This window comes from Felis catus, chromosome C1, assembly GCF_018350175.1.
Source record: "Felis catus isolate Fca126 chromosome C1, F.catus_Fca126_mat1.0, whole genome shotgun sequence".
Lineage (NCBI taxonomy): Eukaryota > Metazoa > Chordata > Mammalia > Carnivora > Felidae > Felis > Felis catus.
Window position 1 is genome coordinate 45745795 of NC_058375.1, and position 17410 is coordinate 45763204.

The 17410-nt window shown below is 48.2% G+C and overlaps 1 protein-coding gene across 4 annotated transcripts in view; it reads right to left on the bottom strand.

Annotated features, from left to right (window-relative positions):
* PLPP3 (phospholipid phosphatase 3) overlaps positions 1-17410 on the bottom strand; it is an 89697-nt gene that overhangs the window by 25908 nt on the left and 46379 nt on the right. For all 4 annotated transcript variants that reach the window (XM_023258742.2, XM_023258741.2, XM_019837081.3 and 1 more), the window contains 2 exons: positions 16191-16348; positions 338-618 (listed from right to left, as the gene is read on the bottom strand). In XM_023258742.2, the coding sequence (XP_023114510.1) occupies positions 338-618; positions 16191-16348 (439 nt within the window). The remainder of the gene's footprint in view (positions 1-337; positions 619-16190; positions 16349-17410) is intronic.

The following is a 17410-nucleotide window of genomic DNA, read 5'->3' on the forward strand; positions in this document are numbered from 1 at the left end:
TGTCTTGTTTGGTTTTGCCACCTTGGCAGTCCGTGGGACATGTTTTCTAGAACCTAGCAGGCACCCATCAATGAATAAGCAAAAGAATGAATGAATGAATGAATGAATGAATGAATGAGTGGACTTACCAGTATTCTACCATAATTGCTTATTTACCTATGCATCTAAATCAACTGACCCCGAGTTCCTTAAGGATGGGGACTATGCCTCATTCACCCACTGAAACCAAAGCCCAGCACTGAGCCTGGCACCTCATGTCGCAGGCGCCTTCGCAAGTGCTCCCTGAGCTGCCCGTGTCAAAGCAGGCACGCTGTGGCCACGGCAGGTGGTGACTCACCTGGCCTCTTGGACTTTGCTGTCGTCCCCTCTGCATTTGTAGTTTTGGATGTAGCCCTCGGAGCAGTTGATCTGGCTGAAATCGGGGTTGCAGACGTTCAAGAAGTGAGGACGCAGGCGCCCAATGGAGACTTTGGCAATGTCAGTGAAGGACTGGCTGATGGCACAGCCGAAGAGGAAGCAGCCCACCTGCTTGTAGAGGGCTGCCACATAGGGATTCTGAATCGCTGGCCGGGACTTCTCCTTCAGGTAGTAGATACGGTAGAACTCCCCAGTGATGATCTGAAAGGAAGCCAACGGGGGGAATTAGGTGGTCTCAAGACCCGTCATCAAAGTGGACGCCGTGAAGGGTATTTCATGGCTCGAGAGAACGCTCAGTACGTAATCGCAGGCTATAATCTAGAAAAATCCCAGTTTTCTATTTAAGAAATATACAGACAGAAATATGCAGGAGAGGAAAGAGCAAAGTGCTAATAACATGGTCATTTTCTCCTTTTTAAAAAAAGTCCCAGCAGAAATATACAACTAAATATATTTATATATAAACACATATGATATGTAAAAATATAAATATTATGGATAATATGTAAAAAATATAAATATTATATATAATATAAATTATATACGTATTTTTTTAAACAAAGAAAGAGACAAGGACCCAGATATGGAAAAAAAAAAAAAAATAGATGAAGAATCAAGGACATGGTCAAGGGTGGCCAGGATGTCAGAGGATCTGAGCAAATGTCAGGATTCTGAGCTTTTGAGTAAGGGATCTCAGCCTTGTGTCAACACTGAGCCGTGGTGGGGGCTTCTATAGGAGGGTGGATGCCTAAGACCATGTCCTGGGTGTGAGTCCCAGCTCTGCCACCTGCCCGGTGTCCTTCAGCAATGACTTAACCTCTCCAAGCTTCAGTCTCCTTCTCCTTGAGAGGAGGCTGCAGGCCTTTGCAGAGTTGTTGGCTTCAATCTGGTAACACGGATGGGAAACGACCTGGGTTGTAGAAAGGGATTCTTTCATTTTCCTTTGTAGAGGAATGTTGTGATGAAAAGAATACTGCTCCACAAACCAAGGAGCTTTTTTTTTTTTAAATAGAATCCAGTTAACTATTAAGCATTGTCTTTAGTTGGCATGTTTCTTTAGCTGTCTTTATTTATTTACTTTTTTATATTTATTTTTGAGCGAGAGAGAGAGAGAGAATGAAGGAAAGGCTGAGAGAGAGGGAGAAAGAGAGAATCCACTGACAGCACAGAGCCCAACACAGGGCTCGATCCTATGAACCCTGAGACCATGACCTGAGCCGAAATCAAGAGTCTGACTTAACAGACTGAGCCACCCAGGCGCCCCCAAACCAAGGAACTTTTAACACAATGCCCTTCAGTGTTTGCAAATTTCCAAGTCTCAGCACATTGTCTCCCATCTCCTCAATCCTAAAGGGCAGCCAATGAGTCTGGATGTTCATACCCTTTGTCCATCCCACCTTGTTTACTCCTAATACTTAGGGGAGGTTTGTCATTCCGGGAAAAATTATTGATTACCTACTGCATACTAGGTATTGCTTTCATACACTTCATTTCATGAACTGCCTACAATAATCATGAGTTAGGCACGGTGGAAGCTCAAGATCAAGTCACACTGCCTGGTTTTATATTAGGAGTGGGGGGCCAGCCTGCTCTCTGTAAGGCAAATGCCCTTGATGCCTACACAGCAGAGGACCAATCCCACTTTGGTGATGCCCCACCACACAGCCTGCTGCTCTTGTCTTAACTCCATAGCACAGCCCCGGCCACTTCCTGATTGCAACCACAGTCCAGGGACAGCGATGTTCAACTCATCACACACCACAAAGCTCCTTTCACAATTCCTCCCAGGGCAGGGTGACGAGCCACACTTGCTGCTTCAGGGAACAGACAGCGTGTTCACAACCGCAAGGGAAGCAATAGACTGACATATCCGGGCACTCCTTTTCAACGTCTCCCATTATTTTTTTTTTTTTTTTACCGCTGGGGAAGGGGTCAACGCAGGGGATCTGATCCAAGTTCTCAAGGGCTCCCACGTCTAGCGGGAGGATGACCAGGTGGCAGGGAGATGCCAGCCGGGCCCAGGGGCCAGCCGGTGTGGCAGCGAGAACAGCCACCAGCACTGCTAACGCTTACACAACGATTCTGTGTTTATAAATACCTGATTATTTCTAAGTGCTACACCTTGGTTCCCACATCACACTGAGTGTGATTCTACAATAAAGAGAGACGGTCAAAGGCCAGTCCAACGCAAAGTCCTGGCTTAGGCATTCCCTGAGGGGCAGGACGAGTACCTGCTCTGGCAGAGGTGCTCAGACTACTGATTGAATGAATGGACGGATGGAAACAGGACCACAGTTTTCGCAGTTGTTTTATTGCAAAATTGGAAATATCCTCTAAATATTACCAAAAGCCCTTTGAGAACATGTTGCAGAGATTAAAATCTGAGAAGCACAGCAAGTCAGAAATGAAAGGGTCCCCTATACACGGAAGAAACCGAGGTCCAAATTAACTCGCAACTGAAGATTGGACCCAGGTGTTCTAGCTCCCCGCCCAGCGTTCTTTCCTACGATTCCTGGTCTAACTCCCCTTTGAACCTGTTTATACTTTTACCCTGTGTAACCTTACAGGCTAACAAGTTCCAGATGTTCACTACCACCGTCATGCTCTTTCTTCTTCTTTATTTATAAATGATGCTCACATGACTTTGGATGCAGAGAGAAGAAAACTACAGTAGGAGTCGGCAGCCAGCGTTCTCTACTCACTGAGCGAGTCTCTACTCACTGAGTGAACCTGAGATAAGCCAGTTTCTCCATTGAGGAGACTAGACTCCGTAATTTATCACTTCCTCATTGCAATGACATTTTCTTGTTTTTGAAAGGGGGGGAGGGGTGCAAGTGAGCGACGGGCAGAGAGAGAAGGAGTGAGAGAGAGAGAAGCGGGGCTCACCTGAAGCAGGGCACGAGCTTACCAGAAGCGGGGCCTGAACTCACCTGAGGTGGGACTCGAACTCACAAACCGCGAGATCATGACCCGAACCAAAATCAGATGCTTAACGACTGAGACACCCCGGCGCCCGTGCAATGACATTTATTTTCAACTCTCCCATACTACCTTCATCACGACCCTCCTAACCAAGCAAAGGTAATCAGCAGTAGCAGAGGTAAGGTACTCCCTCCGAGATGATGCCACGGGCACGGAGCAGAACCAAGGCCCCGTGCACAATCCCCGCCCTTGGACCGCTCCTGAGTTCCTTGAACCATACCGCGGCCACAAATGAAGAAACTCTAAGCTGGCCTGGTTTGAGCCCGATTTCCTATTTGATGCTGAAAACGAACACGTAGCTTTTCACTGCAAATCAGCATCTCTTACACAAATCTACGGATTAATCTCAGGGGATTCACCGCTGTGCTTGAGTCACTTTAGGGAGAAAGGGTTTGGTTACAACTCAAGGACTCATTTCAGTGCTAACATCCCTTCATTTGAAAACTTTGGGTTCGGTGCCACAGTGTCTCACACAGTTAAAATGCTTCCTCCTCTCACTGGAGGAGAAAGAGGTAAAGAGGACATTTCGTGGCACCTCAGATTCCTCAAAACGATGCTAATAACGGCAGCGATCTTTTACATTTCTTTCGTACTTTTTGGTTTCATTCGATCCGCGGCTCTGTGAAGTTATACCCATTCTGCAGCTGAGAATGGTAAGGCACTGAGGGAGAGTCACTAACCTGAAGGTTCTGAGGCTTCTAAGTGACAGAGCTAAAAGGAGAGCCCAGATATTTAAGTTCAAAGACTCACAACACACCGTATTGAGAGAATTTTTGATTACAGAGCTTCCTCAACCTATGATGGCATTACGTCCCGATAAACGCATCCTAAGTGGAAAATATCATAAGTCAGAAATGCATTGAACACGCCTAACCTACTGAACATCACAGCTTCGCCTGGCCTACCTTAAATGTGCTCAGAACACTTTCGTTGGCTTACATTTGGGCACAATCACTACCAAAGAGTCTATTTTACAATGAAGTGTAGAACAGCTCAGGTAATTTATTAAATATTGCACTGACGGGGGCGCCTGGGTGGCTCAGTCGGTTGAGCGTCCGACTTCGCTCAGGTCACGATCTCACGGTCCATGAGTTCGAGCCCCGCATCAGGCTCTGTGCTGACAGCTCAGAGCCTGGAGCCTGCTTCGGATTCTGTGTCTCCCTCTCTCTCTGGCCCTCCCCCCGTTCATGCTCTGTCTCTCTCTGTCTCAAAAATAAATAAATGTTAAAAAAAAAAAAAAATATTGCACTGACAGTGAAAACCAAAACGGTTGCACGGGCACAGAATGACGTGAAGAGTACCGGCTGTTTACCCTCGTGCTGGCAAGGCCGACTGGGAGCCGTGGCTCACTGCTGGTGCCCAGCACCGTGGATCACTAGCCCAGGAAAAAAAAGAAATCAAAATTCAAAATCAAAGTGTGGTTTCTACTGAATGGGTATTGCTTGTGCACCCCCGTAGAGTCGAAAAATCGTAAGTCAAACCCTCCTAAGTTGGGGATCAGCCGTATTTCTATTGTTACTAAAAACGATCTCCACGGCCCAACAGCAACTGCGTATTTTCAAGGACAGGGCCAGGCTGAAGCCATTTAGCAGACACATGACTCCAGGACCACATGGCTTCTGGGGCAGCCCTGACAGATCTTACAGTTAATGAGCAACAAATTATGTATTTTCTCTATCCCCTTGTACAGAAGGGTCGGGGAGTCGACAACACAGCCATAAATCATCATTATGAACCAGCCGGACTTGGCTTCTTGTAATCCTAACCCTTAAAAGGCCATTTAATGAAATTCGGGCTGTGAAAGGCGGCCCGAATACCTCACCTCTGCCGAAGAGGCGAAGGCTTAAATTGTTCTCCGACACGTTACACACCTAACGCCGGAGTTCCAGATTTACTGCTTTCGGACTTTATTCATTACTCACAATGTTTTTATTCCCGGGTAATAAAATAAGCTCTTCCCTCCCCCTACAAAGGCTCTGTCCCCACCCCCAGACTCCAGCCCCTGGAGCCCTCATTTCTGCTTCAGTCAGCAAGGCTGTGATATGTAAATTTCACTACTGAGAAAAATGCCTTCAATGTTGATCCCTTTCTGAAATAGCAAGCAACAGATTCCGGGGGTAATGGCAAGCTGCCAGGCAGCAGAGGAGAATTCTCCCCTACCTGCCTTTTAAAGCACTTGGCACAGAATCTGGAAACTAATAAAGCGGGGAAGCATCGCAATTAAAGCTACAAGGAGACAGAAAACGACCAGCGCTTGCCCCCCCACCCCCACCCGACCACGGTGACGGTTTGTCCCCAACTCCAAGACAGCTCCTCTCCGCCTCTCCTTTCTGGTGTAAAAGACCTCAACTGTCCACATATTCACCAATATCGGAAGTGTTCCTCTCTGGAGAGCGTTGACTTTTTGGAAAAGAGAGAGCACAGGGTGGTCAAAGCAGCACTGACTTTGGAGCCAGAAAAACCTCAGCCTGAATAGCACATCTTACGTTAGGCAAGTGACTTCGCCTCTCTGGGCTTAGGGCTCCTCCTCTATGAAAATAACGTCAATAACATCTACCTGGTAGGATTGCCAAGGGACGAAGAAGGTGGTATGTCAAAAGCCTAGAGCTCTCTTACAATTTTTTTCTCTTCCCCTTCGGGAAGAGGAAACACAACATTAACAAATACTTGTAGAAAATCTTTTCTTTTTTTTTTTTTTAAGTTTATTTATTTATTTTGAGAGAGACAGAGACAGCATGAGTGGGGGAGGGACAGAGAGAAGCAGAGGCTCTGTGATGCCAGGGCAGAGCCTGACACGGGGCTCGAACTCACAAAACCATGAGATCATGACCTGAGATGAAGTTGGACGCTCAACCGACCGAGCCACCCAGGCGCCCTGAAAATATCTTCTCTAAGATACTTTCAAAAGCTCCTTGGAAAAGCACATTCCAAAGTGAAGAGTTTGGAAGTACTACCCCTCCAGAGTAGAACCAGAAAACATGTGTATGGATATGTTGGCTTTGACCACTTTATCCATAGGATGTCTTTTTCAGGGGGACAAAGCAGAAGTCTCAACCCAGGGCAGCAAGGGAAAGCCTAGTGCATTGTTCGTGTCATCTGTCACAGGCCACTCTGTAAGTTATCCCAAGAAAAGTCAGACTTTTGCACAGCATCCCAACAAACACCTCTTTTAGAGACTGAGAACTCATCTTCTTCCCCTGCCGAGTTTGAAGGACAAACTTCCTTATTTTTTGACCTGCTTGGATAATAATATTCGCCTAGCACTTTATAGCTTACAAAGCATTTTCACAACTACTGCATTATCTGCTTCTCACAACATCCTATTGCTGAATTATTATTAACACCTTATAAGTGAGTATGGGGAAGGCCGGGGAGGCCAGGGAATCACCCTCAGAAATCAGGCAATGGCAGAACTGTCACTGCAGCCTGGACTCCTCATTCTAGCTCCTGGGTCCTGTCCGATGGCGTCAAGCTGGCTTTCTCTTAGATGTCCCAGCAGGCGGCAGGGTCTGTGTTTCCAGTGAGACGGGTGCTCCTAGAACACCTGGGAAGGTCAGGTAATCTTGCCAAACGCTTGCCCACCTCAGTCCCTGCTAGCCACAGAGGGCCAACCTGTTCTTTCACATCTCAGTTATGCAGACTAGTGAACTTCTTTCCATCCAGAAGAATAGATTCATTCAACAAACACTGGATGATGGACAATAAAGAAGGGAGAATCATTTTTTTCAGTCCCCAGCGAAAGGAAAAAGGTAATGTTATTTGGATCCCGCTTCGCGGGACGGAGACAGAAGTGTGGCTGGATTTTCTCTGAAGCTGGATGCTCCATCCAGGACAACAAAATGCAGTATCTTTAATGACTAGAAATAAATGATGAGAAATTTAATCTTCACTGCTTCTCCTGCTTGGGTGGAAGAGTAGTGCCTCGCAGACTGGGAAAAGCACTGAGGACATAGTTCTGTCCAAGGCCACCAGTGGAGTTTCTGGACTCCGTGGATAAGCCAGCACTCCAATATCTAGAATACAGACAGCAAAGAGGCCAGAGAGAGGCCACAGAAGCTAGCTATGGCGGAAATCAGCAGTGGCTGCCCTAAGCCCAGAAGCCTTAGGAAGAAGGCAGTCTGAAGTGCAAAGCATCGTAGGGGCGCCTGGGTGGCTCAGTCGGTTAAGCGTCCAGCTTGGGCTCAGGTCATGATCTCACAGTTGACGAGTTCGAGCCCCACGTCGGGCTCTGTGCCGACAGCTCAGAGCTTGGAGCCTGCTTCGGATTCTGTGTCTCCCTCTCTCTCTGCCCCTCCCCTGCTCACGCCGTCTCTCTCTGTCTCTCAAAAATAAATAAATGTAAAAAAAAAAAAAAAAAATTTGAAGTGCGAAGCATCGTCATTTTCCCAAAAGTCAGGGACTCAAAGCCACGGGTGTCCTAGATGGCTAGCTCTGCCTGTCCGCGTAAGGGTCTCCTGAATGTTTTTTCTGTAGCACTGCCTGCTGCCCATCTCATGCTCTTTTTTGACACTGAATCCCCTGAACTTCCTGAATATCGCACCACCATGCTTTTCTTCCTATTTCTCAAATGCGTTTCTCCTTCCAGAGGCTCCCCTTCAGGGTTCTCCCAGATAAACGTGGGTCTTCCTGGGGTTGAAGCCTTGCCTTTCTGCCCTGATCTCTGCTGCTTCAACAGTTCCAATTATTACCTCTGTGAAGACGACCATCAAAAGGGCACTTCCCTCTCTCTCTTTCCCCCCTCACCCCAGCTCTACTTTCCGCTTACCCCTTACCCCAGTGGTCAGCCTTCTTCCAATCTTCTGCCAAATCTCCCAACCAGTTATCAAACCAATGGTATCAGTATGTCAACCTAACCCAGTCTGTCACACCCATTCCCACTTTTTCCCCAAACCTCACTCCTCTTCCCCTTATTCCTGCTCAAGTTACCATCATTTAACTGCAAAGACATGACCCTGTAGGCTGTCGCATGGTCTTCCAATTCCACTCATCTTACTTCTACAAGGGGTCCCGTATCCGTCTCTCTCTCTCTCTCTCTCTCTCTCTCTCTCTCTCTCTCTCTCTTCCCCTTGCATCAGCCCCATCGTGGTTCAGGCCTCCTCTTCACCTTGGCTGCAAAATTGACGAAGCTAGCTTGAAAGGCTTTCATCACAATCTCCAGCCGATTAACTGGGGTAAAAACTCCTTGACATTCAAGGAATTTCACAATCTCGCTGTGATCCTTTTCTACCTTATCACCATCTACTCCCCGATACTCTTATTTCTCCAGCCAAACAGGGTTGCTCTACGTTTCCTGAAAACACTCCATTGTTCCAGCCTCTCGTTCTCCAAGCAAGCCCTTCTGCCTAGAAGGTCAGGATCTCTGATGGAAGTCCCACCCACCCTTCAAGGCGGAGCTCCATCAATCAACGAGTGCATGGGGGAGAGTTGCGGCTCTCTTCACTTAATGGGTCCTGGACAACAGAGCGCTGTAGCCCTCAGTTTCCTCATGTGTGAAAAAGGGACGATGCCAATACCAAGAGCTCAAGGGCTGTGGTGATGATTAAGTGGGACCAGTGCCCAATGAATGATGAGGGGGACAATGATGATCCCAGTCTTGACCCATGAAAGTAACCTTCAGTGATCTTCCTCTGAATTTTCACAGCAGCACTTGATTTATACATCACACCATCTACAGCCTTTGGCCTGTTTTACCCTTGAAGCTCTCGGTTACGGGGGGGGGGGGGGGGGGGGGGGCACCACCAGCACCACCGGGGGCGCTCTGGCCCCCGTCCTGTTCTCTGACCAACTCCTCAGTCTCCCTGCGGGGAACAGTATTGTCAGTCTTGTAGTTGCCTGGCTTCCCCTTTAGACCGTAAACCCCTAGGGTAGCATCTGGGTCCTAGGGCGAGGTGTCTACCACAAAGCCTGCTTGTTCTAAGGGGGGAGGACTCACCCAACATCCACCCTCCCAGCAGGTTACCACCTTCTGCAAAAGCCACTTTGCCCAAAACACTATTGCACACCGTCCACGGGAGGATCTTAGGCGGCCGTCTGCCTAGCGGTCTCAACATTTTGCCTTCCGCCATACGCTGAGCTCCCCAAGCCCAGAAACGAAAAGGTTTTACAGCTCACTGAAATAAAGGGCACTTGGCATAGCTCCTGGCAGAGCAGGCCTTGAATAAATGTCAGTTCAGGCACTGGGCTCTGAAGCCACAGAGACCTGGGTTCTCATTTCTGCTCCCTCATTCACTAAACAGAGTAACCTTAAACTAGCCACTTCTCCCCTGGGAGCCTCCGTGCCCTCCTTCATTTGTAAAACAGGGTAAATAACACCTACCTCTGGGCACCTAGGTGGCTCAACCGATTAAGCGTCCGACTTTGGCTCAGGTTGACGGTCTCACAGTTTGCGAGTTCGAGCCCCGCGTAGGGCTCTCTCCTGTCAGCGCAGAGCCTGCTTTAGATCCTCTGTCCCCACCTCTCTCTGCTCCTACCCCGGGCATGCTCTCTCTCTCAAAAATAAACGTAAAAAAATAAAAATAAAAATAAATAATAATACCTACCTCATCTAACTAAAGAAGAGGATTTAAGATAAGGCATTAGTTTCCCATCCATCAGATAGCTTGTAAATGTTACCTGATTCTCTGCCCCAATCCCGAACAGACAATGATTCACAGAATGGACTTCTCGGCCTCCAGAGCATTATCATTTAAAATGGACAAATGAGGGGCGCCTGGGTGGCTCAGTCGGTTGAGCATCCGACTTCGACTCAGGTCATGATCTCGCGGTTTCCAACTTTGAGCCCCGCGTCGGGCTCTGTGCTGACGGCTCGGAGCCTTGCAGCCTGCTTCAGATTCTGTGCCTCCCTCTCTCTCTGCCCCAACCCATTCGCATCCTGTCTGTGTCTCTCTCAAAAATTAAGAAACATCAAAAAAAAATTTGTTTTAAATGGACAAATGAAAAGCCACTTGCACACTGGAGACATTTTCCAAGTGGTCATTAACCCCCTCAGAGCTACATGTGCCTGAGGAAAAACTGGTGCCAGAGCACGGACTGTGTGTGTGTGTGTGTGTGTGTGTGTGTGTGTGTGTGTGTGTATGTGTGTGTGTGTGTGTGTGTGTGTGTGTGTGTGGAAGGGGACAAACTAAATCCTAATCCCGATGCCCGTGTTTGTTAAATTGCAAATAGATGCCCCCTGCCACCATCCCCTCAGGGATAAGAAGGTCTCAGAAGAACTCTGTGCCATTTGATCAGGGACCGACACAGTGGAAGGATTCATGCGGCCACTCTCTGTGGGTGGTCCTGGTAATTGCACAGGCCTAGTGGATTGTAAACTGGGGGACCGGGTCTCCTACCGGGGCACCGCTGGGCCAGCCCGACTTCACTTTTTGCAGAGTTGAAAACTCGACTAACCCTTAATGAGGCAATCTTGGGGAACCTTGTTTTCTTGGCAGTGTGCTCTCAGATAAAGGGGTTGGAGGGGTGGGGAGGAAGTAATGAAGTCCAGATGTGGGCACACTGAAGCCCGATCCTGAATAAACAAGTCTTGGAGGTATTAAGCTCTTCTTCTTGTCTCTGCAGCAAGACATCTGCCGTGTGCTACACAGCCCGTTCCCGCGTGCGTCGGGGACCGTATTTAAGATTTTAGGGAAGCACATGGAATACTTTGCCCGGCTGCCTAGGTCCTCTGACATCTCCTGGCCTAATGCTTTTGATTTGCTTCCCAAAATGTATGGCTTGTGATTTTTACAAACGTGTATTGAGCACCACAGTCTGGGCCTTGCACTAGAGACTAGCAATTTAAAATCAGATCAGGCCGCTCCCTGTCTCTGCTGCAGCTAACGGGGTCACCGAGAAAAAGATAGGACAGTTGCACACAGTAACGGCAAAGACAGAGGCCAGCCCAGGGATCTCTGGGACCTTTGGAAGGTGGGGAAGGAGGCAGCCAAGGAATGTTTCCTGGAGAGGGAGATGTCTGCCTGGGGTTTATTTAATACATACCATGGGCAAGAAGAAAAGGCTGGTCTCAGCCTTCCAGGGACCTATCATCTAGCTGGGGAGACAATACCCAGACACAAATCACATTACCAGGCAGAAATACTGAAGGTGCTGTTTGCCTGCTTGAGATGCAGCAGGATCACCATCGGGTCCCCAGCACCTGCTACTTCGGGGGTGCTAGACAAGTGAATGTGGAAGGCAGGCAGGCAGGCTTTATAAGGCAGCAATGGTGCCTTATATTATTATTATTATTATTATTATCATTATCATTATCATTATCATTATTATTATTTTAAAAGCCTTACCTGTGAATCAGAGGACCCCTGGTCTGGCCCTGCCACTAAGTAGTTATGGGAAAGTCACTTAATATCCTTGATCCCCAGTGGCCTTAACTTTAAGAGTCAACCTCCCAGAATCACCACCAGGTGCAAATAAGGGAATGTGCACATAATGGGCACTCTGTTACCTGTATGACACTACAGCAATGACAAGGAGGATTCTCGCCAATGACACACATAATGTCACTTGATTGGACCTCCAGAAAAGCCTAGGGGGTTGGGGAGCTACTGTCACCATCTTACAGGAAAGGAAGGTATAGTTCTTTTCCAAAGGGGTCTGACAATCAATAATCAGCACAAAAGTTAGGACATAAACCTAAACCAGATGATGCCAAAGTCTGAGCTCTTTCTCTAGTTAGGAGTATTATTACAGAAGTCCCATTCAATGGGATCTGAGAGGAAAAGTCAAATTTATATGGCCAGAGGGAGAAGGGGATTCACCCGTGACTCATTCACACATCAAGTCCTAGATGCTAAGAATCTATATAAACCACTTTCAGGGCCTGACCAAAGCAAGCCCTGAGCCCACGTTGATTTAAAAAGAATACTGAGCATTTTTCCATATTAAAATCTTCGCCCCTGATACTCTTCATAGTGCGGTACAAGGCAAATTGAGAGGAGGCTAGGTAGGGGGTGATACTTCACTGTTTTTGCTCCTAATCTCTCTGCTGCTAGAGTCATTAAACCTTTACAAGGCAGAGATAGGAACCGCTGCTTTGTGGATTTGGAAGGAATTCCTATTATGCTATAATTCCAGAATCTGAGATACATCTGAAAAAGAAGTCAAAGCGACTAGATTTTTCCATATCTCCTGCCATCGAAAGGTGTCTGCTTTCTCTATAACTTCTGATGATTTGCACCTCCCGGTCACATTTGAAACGGCACCGCCACCCCACTCCTTTGCTGTGGGGACACTCAGACTGGAGCAGGGGCGTGCAAGTCAGCCAAGGATTCTCTTGTTGTTTTAAACAAACCCGAGGTCGGCAGGAGAAGGCCCGGGCAGCAAATATCAAGATGATTAGATTTCCAGACCGGGTTCCCCACCCCCACCCTCCCTGACTGTCACTCACGCCCTCTGATCAGAAGCAGATCCTGGATGGAGGCAGCCAGGCTCTGTGACCAGTCATGATGGGGAAGTGGGAAACGTGTTGTTGTTGTTTAATTTAAGCTGTATATAGCTTTTCCAGAATCGGGTGCACTAAAGTGAATTACTCATTTCTCCTCTGAGGTCTTGCCTCTGCTTACTTCCATGAGTACTCTAGTACTTAATGGCAGGGAAGTGGGTAAGCAGACCTCGTTATAAGCCCACATCTCACACATGCCCCCAGCTGGATCCAGAGGTAAAGGTCCTTTTGCAAAGAGCATGGGAGGAAGAGTCAAGAGATCTGGGTTTTAGTGAATTAACTACAAGGAAAGAGCAGGAGCGGCAGGATGGGTCCCAAGGCTGGCGTTCCTTTCCTGATTCTATTTTTATTAGACATGAGGTCTTTGCAAAGTCACTCCACCACTTTTTGACTGTTTAGTCATTTATAATGAAAACAGTTAACATTTATCGAGGATGCCCCAGGCGCCAAGCACTGAGTTACCTTACATGCATCATCTCTTTTAATTCTAAAAACCTTAATAAGGAGATATAGTATCTCCATTCAACAGATGGGCGTACTGAGGCTCAGCGGGGTTAATTCACTTGCTGCATACACACTGCACAGCGGGAGTTCAGAGAGGCACCGGAGCACATGCCTTTAACTCCAGACTATATGGAGGCAGGTTACCTAGCTGTCAGGGTTTCCGCACGGGTGAAATGCTTGAACACAGTTTGTAAGTTTCTATGGCACACAGTGGCACCTAACGAAGGACACTAATTATTATCTGTTTTGCCTGTTTTGTTTTGGGTTTTGGAGGGGGTGGGTGGGAGGAGCACGGAGAACTAGAGGAAAGCACTATCCAAACCTATTTTGCTGACACTGTATGGGATGTGGAAGCAATGCCGTTGCTCATCCTATAACCAAGGTCACAGCGCACGACTGACCGTTTCAAGGAAACCTGGGAGGTCAGGGAGGCTTTTAATTAAAACACCAACATGACATGAGGAGAAGAGCAAGCCAAACCAAACTCCTAAAAGCAGATTTTTTTTTTTTTTCAGAAATGCTAGCATTTCAAGAGGAAGAAGGGGCTGGTCTTGGCCGACAGCAGGGAAAGAGCTGCTGACCAGGAGTTTTGCTTGAGGAAGGAAGAACAGACGAGAAGCACAGCCCTCAGAAAAGCCACTTTGGCACCCCAGGTCCATCTGCTACAAAGTCCGTTCCCACGAATGATGGCATCTGATCCTTAGAGCAAGGCCCATGAGTGAATCTGAACACAGGTAAGGAAAACGAGGGCTGGACAGAGTCACGATTCACCTGATTCACGTAGCTGGGGTGCCACGGCCTCTGAAGAGTGCCTCGCTCCCGTGCTGGGTCTGGGAGCAGTCCCACTAGGCAAGCCGAAGCCAAGAACAATTGCGTGTAGAAAGAGCAAAGGGCATGTGACACTTTGTCCCTGTGCTATTCTTATCTTAACCACTCCTGGGTTATAGTCAGCTTCCTAAAAGCACTCAATTAACTGATCCTCCCAAGTGTCAAAGACACCTGTTCAAACCTTAGTAGACGATACTGCACAATTACGTGCCTTCTACGACAAACTTCTCTTCCAGGAAAAGCCATTCTTCCTACAGAACTCAACCCCACACTGTCCATTTGGAACAAACAGTAAAATTAGATTTTATATCTCTCAGTTTCTGAACACAAAGATCCTCAGTGCACCTTTAAGAAACTACGAGCATTGCCCAATGGACTGTTTTTATTTTAAAGGTTGGAAAGAATTCTACCCGCCCCCCTCCCCCCCCTCCCCAATTTCAAACTGTTGATTGTGTGCCTGGTTTACGATGTTATTAAAAAACAAAGAGGGGTCTCAAAGTTTACAACCAACCCCCAGAGTGGGGAAGTCAAAAGAAAAACTTCATGAAATGCGGCTCAGGACCATCAGCAGCTTCCATGTGATCCAGAGTAGGCATGAGTAGACAAATGCCGATCCCTTAAGCAATTAATTTGGATAGAACAGCCACTCTGCATTTGAAATCACGCCTGCAAAATGGAAGCAGGGCTTTGAAATAAGCCAGGGATAGGCTTGAGCCCCAATTTTTACTCGCTGTAGACTTTGAACCTATCACTTAACCCCTTCGAGCTTCTGATTTTCCATTCGTATAATGGGAATACTAGCACTCAATTCACATGTAGTGTGTTTAACTCTAGCTTCCTTCCTTCTCGGCTTCTCATATAGGCCAAAGATAAGCTTCCAGGCTCTGGCTAATATAAACATGACTCAAGGATCTGAGAGGGAGAATTTACGATCTTGGTGGACATGATGCCTATCCCTTATGTCTACATGGCTGGGGTTCAAGGGCAAAGAACAGAAAATACTGGAGATGTGGAACGGACATCTGTGAAAATGTATGACTCACAAATTAGGAGAGTGGATTATCATCAATTACTCTCCCAAACACCCCAAATGGACACATCTAAAAACAAAAGGTGGTGACCTCCCAAGTAAAGCCCAAGTAGGCCATGCCCCAATTTCCACGAGGCTAACATTGCTCCAAAGTAATTCTGGACTCTGTCAAAGACCGTGGCACATGTGTGCATTCCCAACGAGGCCTTCATCCTTTAAGGGATGAGCTGTATGTAAGTCTAGACTTTACACTTGCACCTGAGTAACCCGCTCAGCAATTCAGGAGTTTGCCAAGTATTTCAATGCTCATGTTCTGTTTTCCTCCTCAATACAACACTATGCAGCAAGGGGGTCATCCCTGGTTTTAAGCACGTACAGCTTGTCAGCGGGGTGCCAGGTCTAGAACTTCGGTCTCTTGATGCCAAGTCCCAATTTTATTTTCGCTTTGCCACCACAGCCCCTGGATGAGAGAAGTAAACAATATGCCAGAGAACACCAGTGGCATGACTGTTACAGAGGCACAGCCATAGTGTGAAGACAGCAGAACATGCCTGTGATACCCCTCCTCGGGGGCTCACCTTCATGGCTCAGAGGTCAGACTCTGGGGTAAGGGACCGATGGGCTCAAATTCCAACTCTACCGCTCCAAGTGAGCGTGGGCAAATTATTTTCACTCTGCAGACCTCAGTCTCCTAACTTGTGGAAGAAAGACAAGGACGGTATGTGGACTTCACTGGATGGCTGTGAGGATAATGCACGCAAAGTAGAGTAGAGGGGTGCTTAGCATACTTTTAGAAGACGTTCAGTATGTATGTGTGTATACAGACGATACTTTTAGTATATGCTTTTGGTAACAGCATTAACCGCGTGAAATACACACTGTTATTAACCGAATGAAATTCTGCTTGCGCGGCCAACCTCCGTTGGCCCAGATATCCTGAAACACGGCACAGGGGAAGTCGGACAGGTGGAGCATGGCAGCCCGGGCGCTTACCGCGAGGATGGCGATGACAATCCCCACGGCGCAGAGCACAGCATCATTTATGGTCTCGCCGGTTTTCAGAGGATACTTGATGCTCTCGTCATTGCAGTAAAACCCTCGGTGGTAAGGCTTGATGGTGCTTGTCTCAATGATGAGGAAGGGCAGGCCCGCTGGTCCAGACGCAACCATCACATGCACCGGAAAATTAAAAAAGGGAGAGGAGAGAGAAAGGGAAAACATCAATAAAAGGAGGCCGGAGAATGACTTGCAGCAAAGACCAGCCCAGGTCTAACACCATTGCCAGGGACAGGAATTTCGCGCATTTGCAGCTATGTACGGCCCACAGAGAGTGTTCAGCACCTGCAGGCCCTCTCCTTCCTGGTCGCCCCCGGGAGGAGCAACGCATTATTCTCTGGTCTTGTCCCAGGGCACAGTGGGAGGCAGTGGAAGAGCCGGGGAGGAGCTTTCCCACCGCGCGACCACACCCTGCGGACATTAAAGCCCAACGAGTGACAATGAGTCTAATGATGTGTCGTTCGCCAAGTGCATCGGACGTCACCATTCCCCCTTCGAGAGGCTCGTCGTAAGGCTCTGCTGCTTGGGGCCGTGAAGGCCTCGGGGTCAGATGAGCTGAATTTGGATCTCAGGTCCAATGTGACCCCTGGTTGTCATTCCATCTTTCTGAGCCTCAGTCTCCCCACACATGAGTTGCAGGGACGACAAAAGGAGAACCAGCCACACGCGACTTCCAGCGTAGCGCCTGGCACACGGTAGCTGCTCAGTGGTGCCCTTTTCAACCATTTTCTTCCACTGAAGAGTCCCTACCAAGACGAAGTAGAGCTGAGCAGGGGGCCCTGCGGCCTGGAGCTCTGGAGCGGAGCCCAAGGGCATCTGGGAGCACCAAGCTGCTCCCGCAGCTGCTGCTGGTTTATCAGTGGCTCGGCTCAGATGCCATTCCCTTAAAGGTCATGGCGAATGGATTCCATCACCTGCTAGGAAAAGTTCCCCACAACCCTGGAGCAAAAGGCGAAGGCCTACAAGATCTCTGGCCTGGTCACTGCAGCAGCCTCCGCATCGGTCTCCTGACCTTCACCGCCTCTCACACATATCTACCGGTTCACTTCCTGACCACGAGCACGTCACTGCCTTGCTTAAGTTTCTTCCGCGGCTCGCCGGTGCACCGCACGAGATAAAGTGTGACCTCTGGAGTGCCCCGCGACCTGGACCTCCCG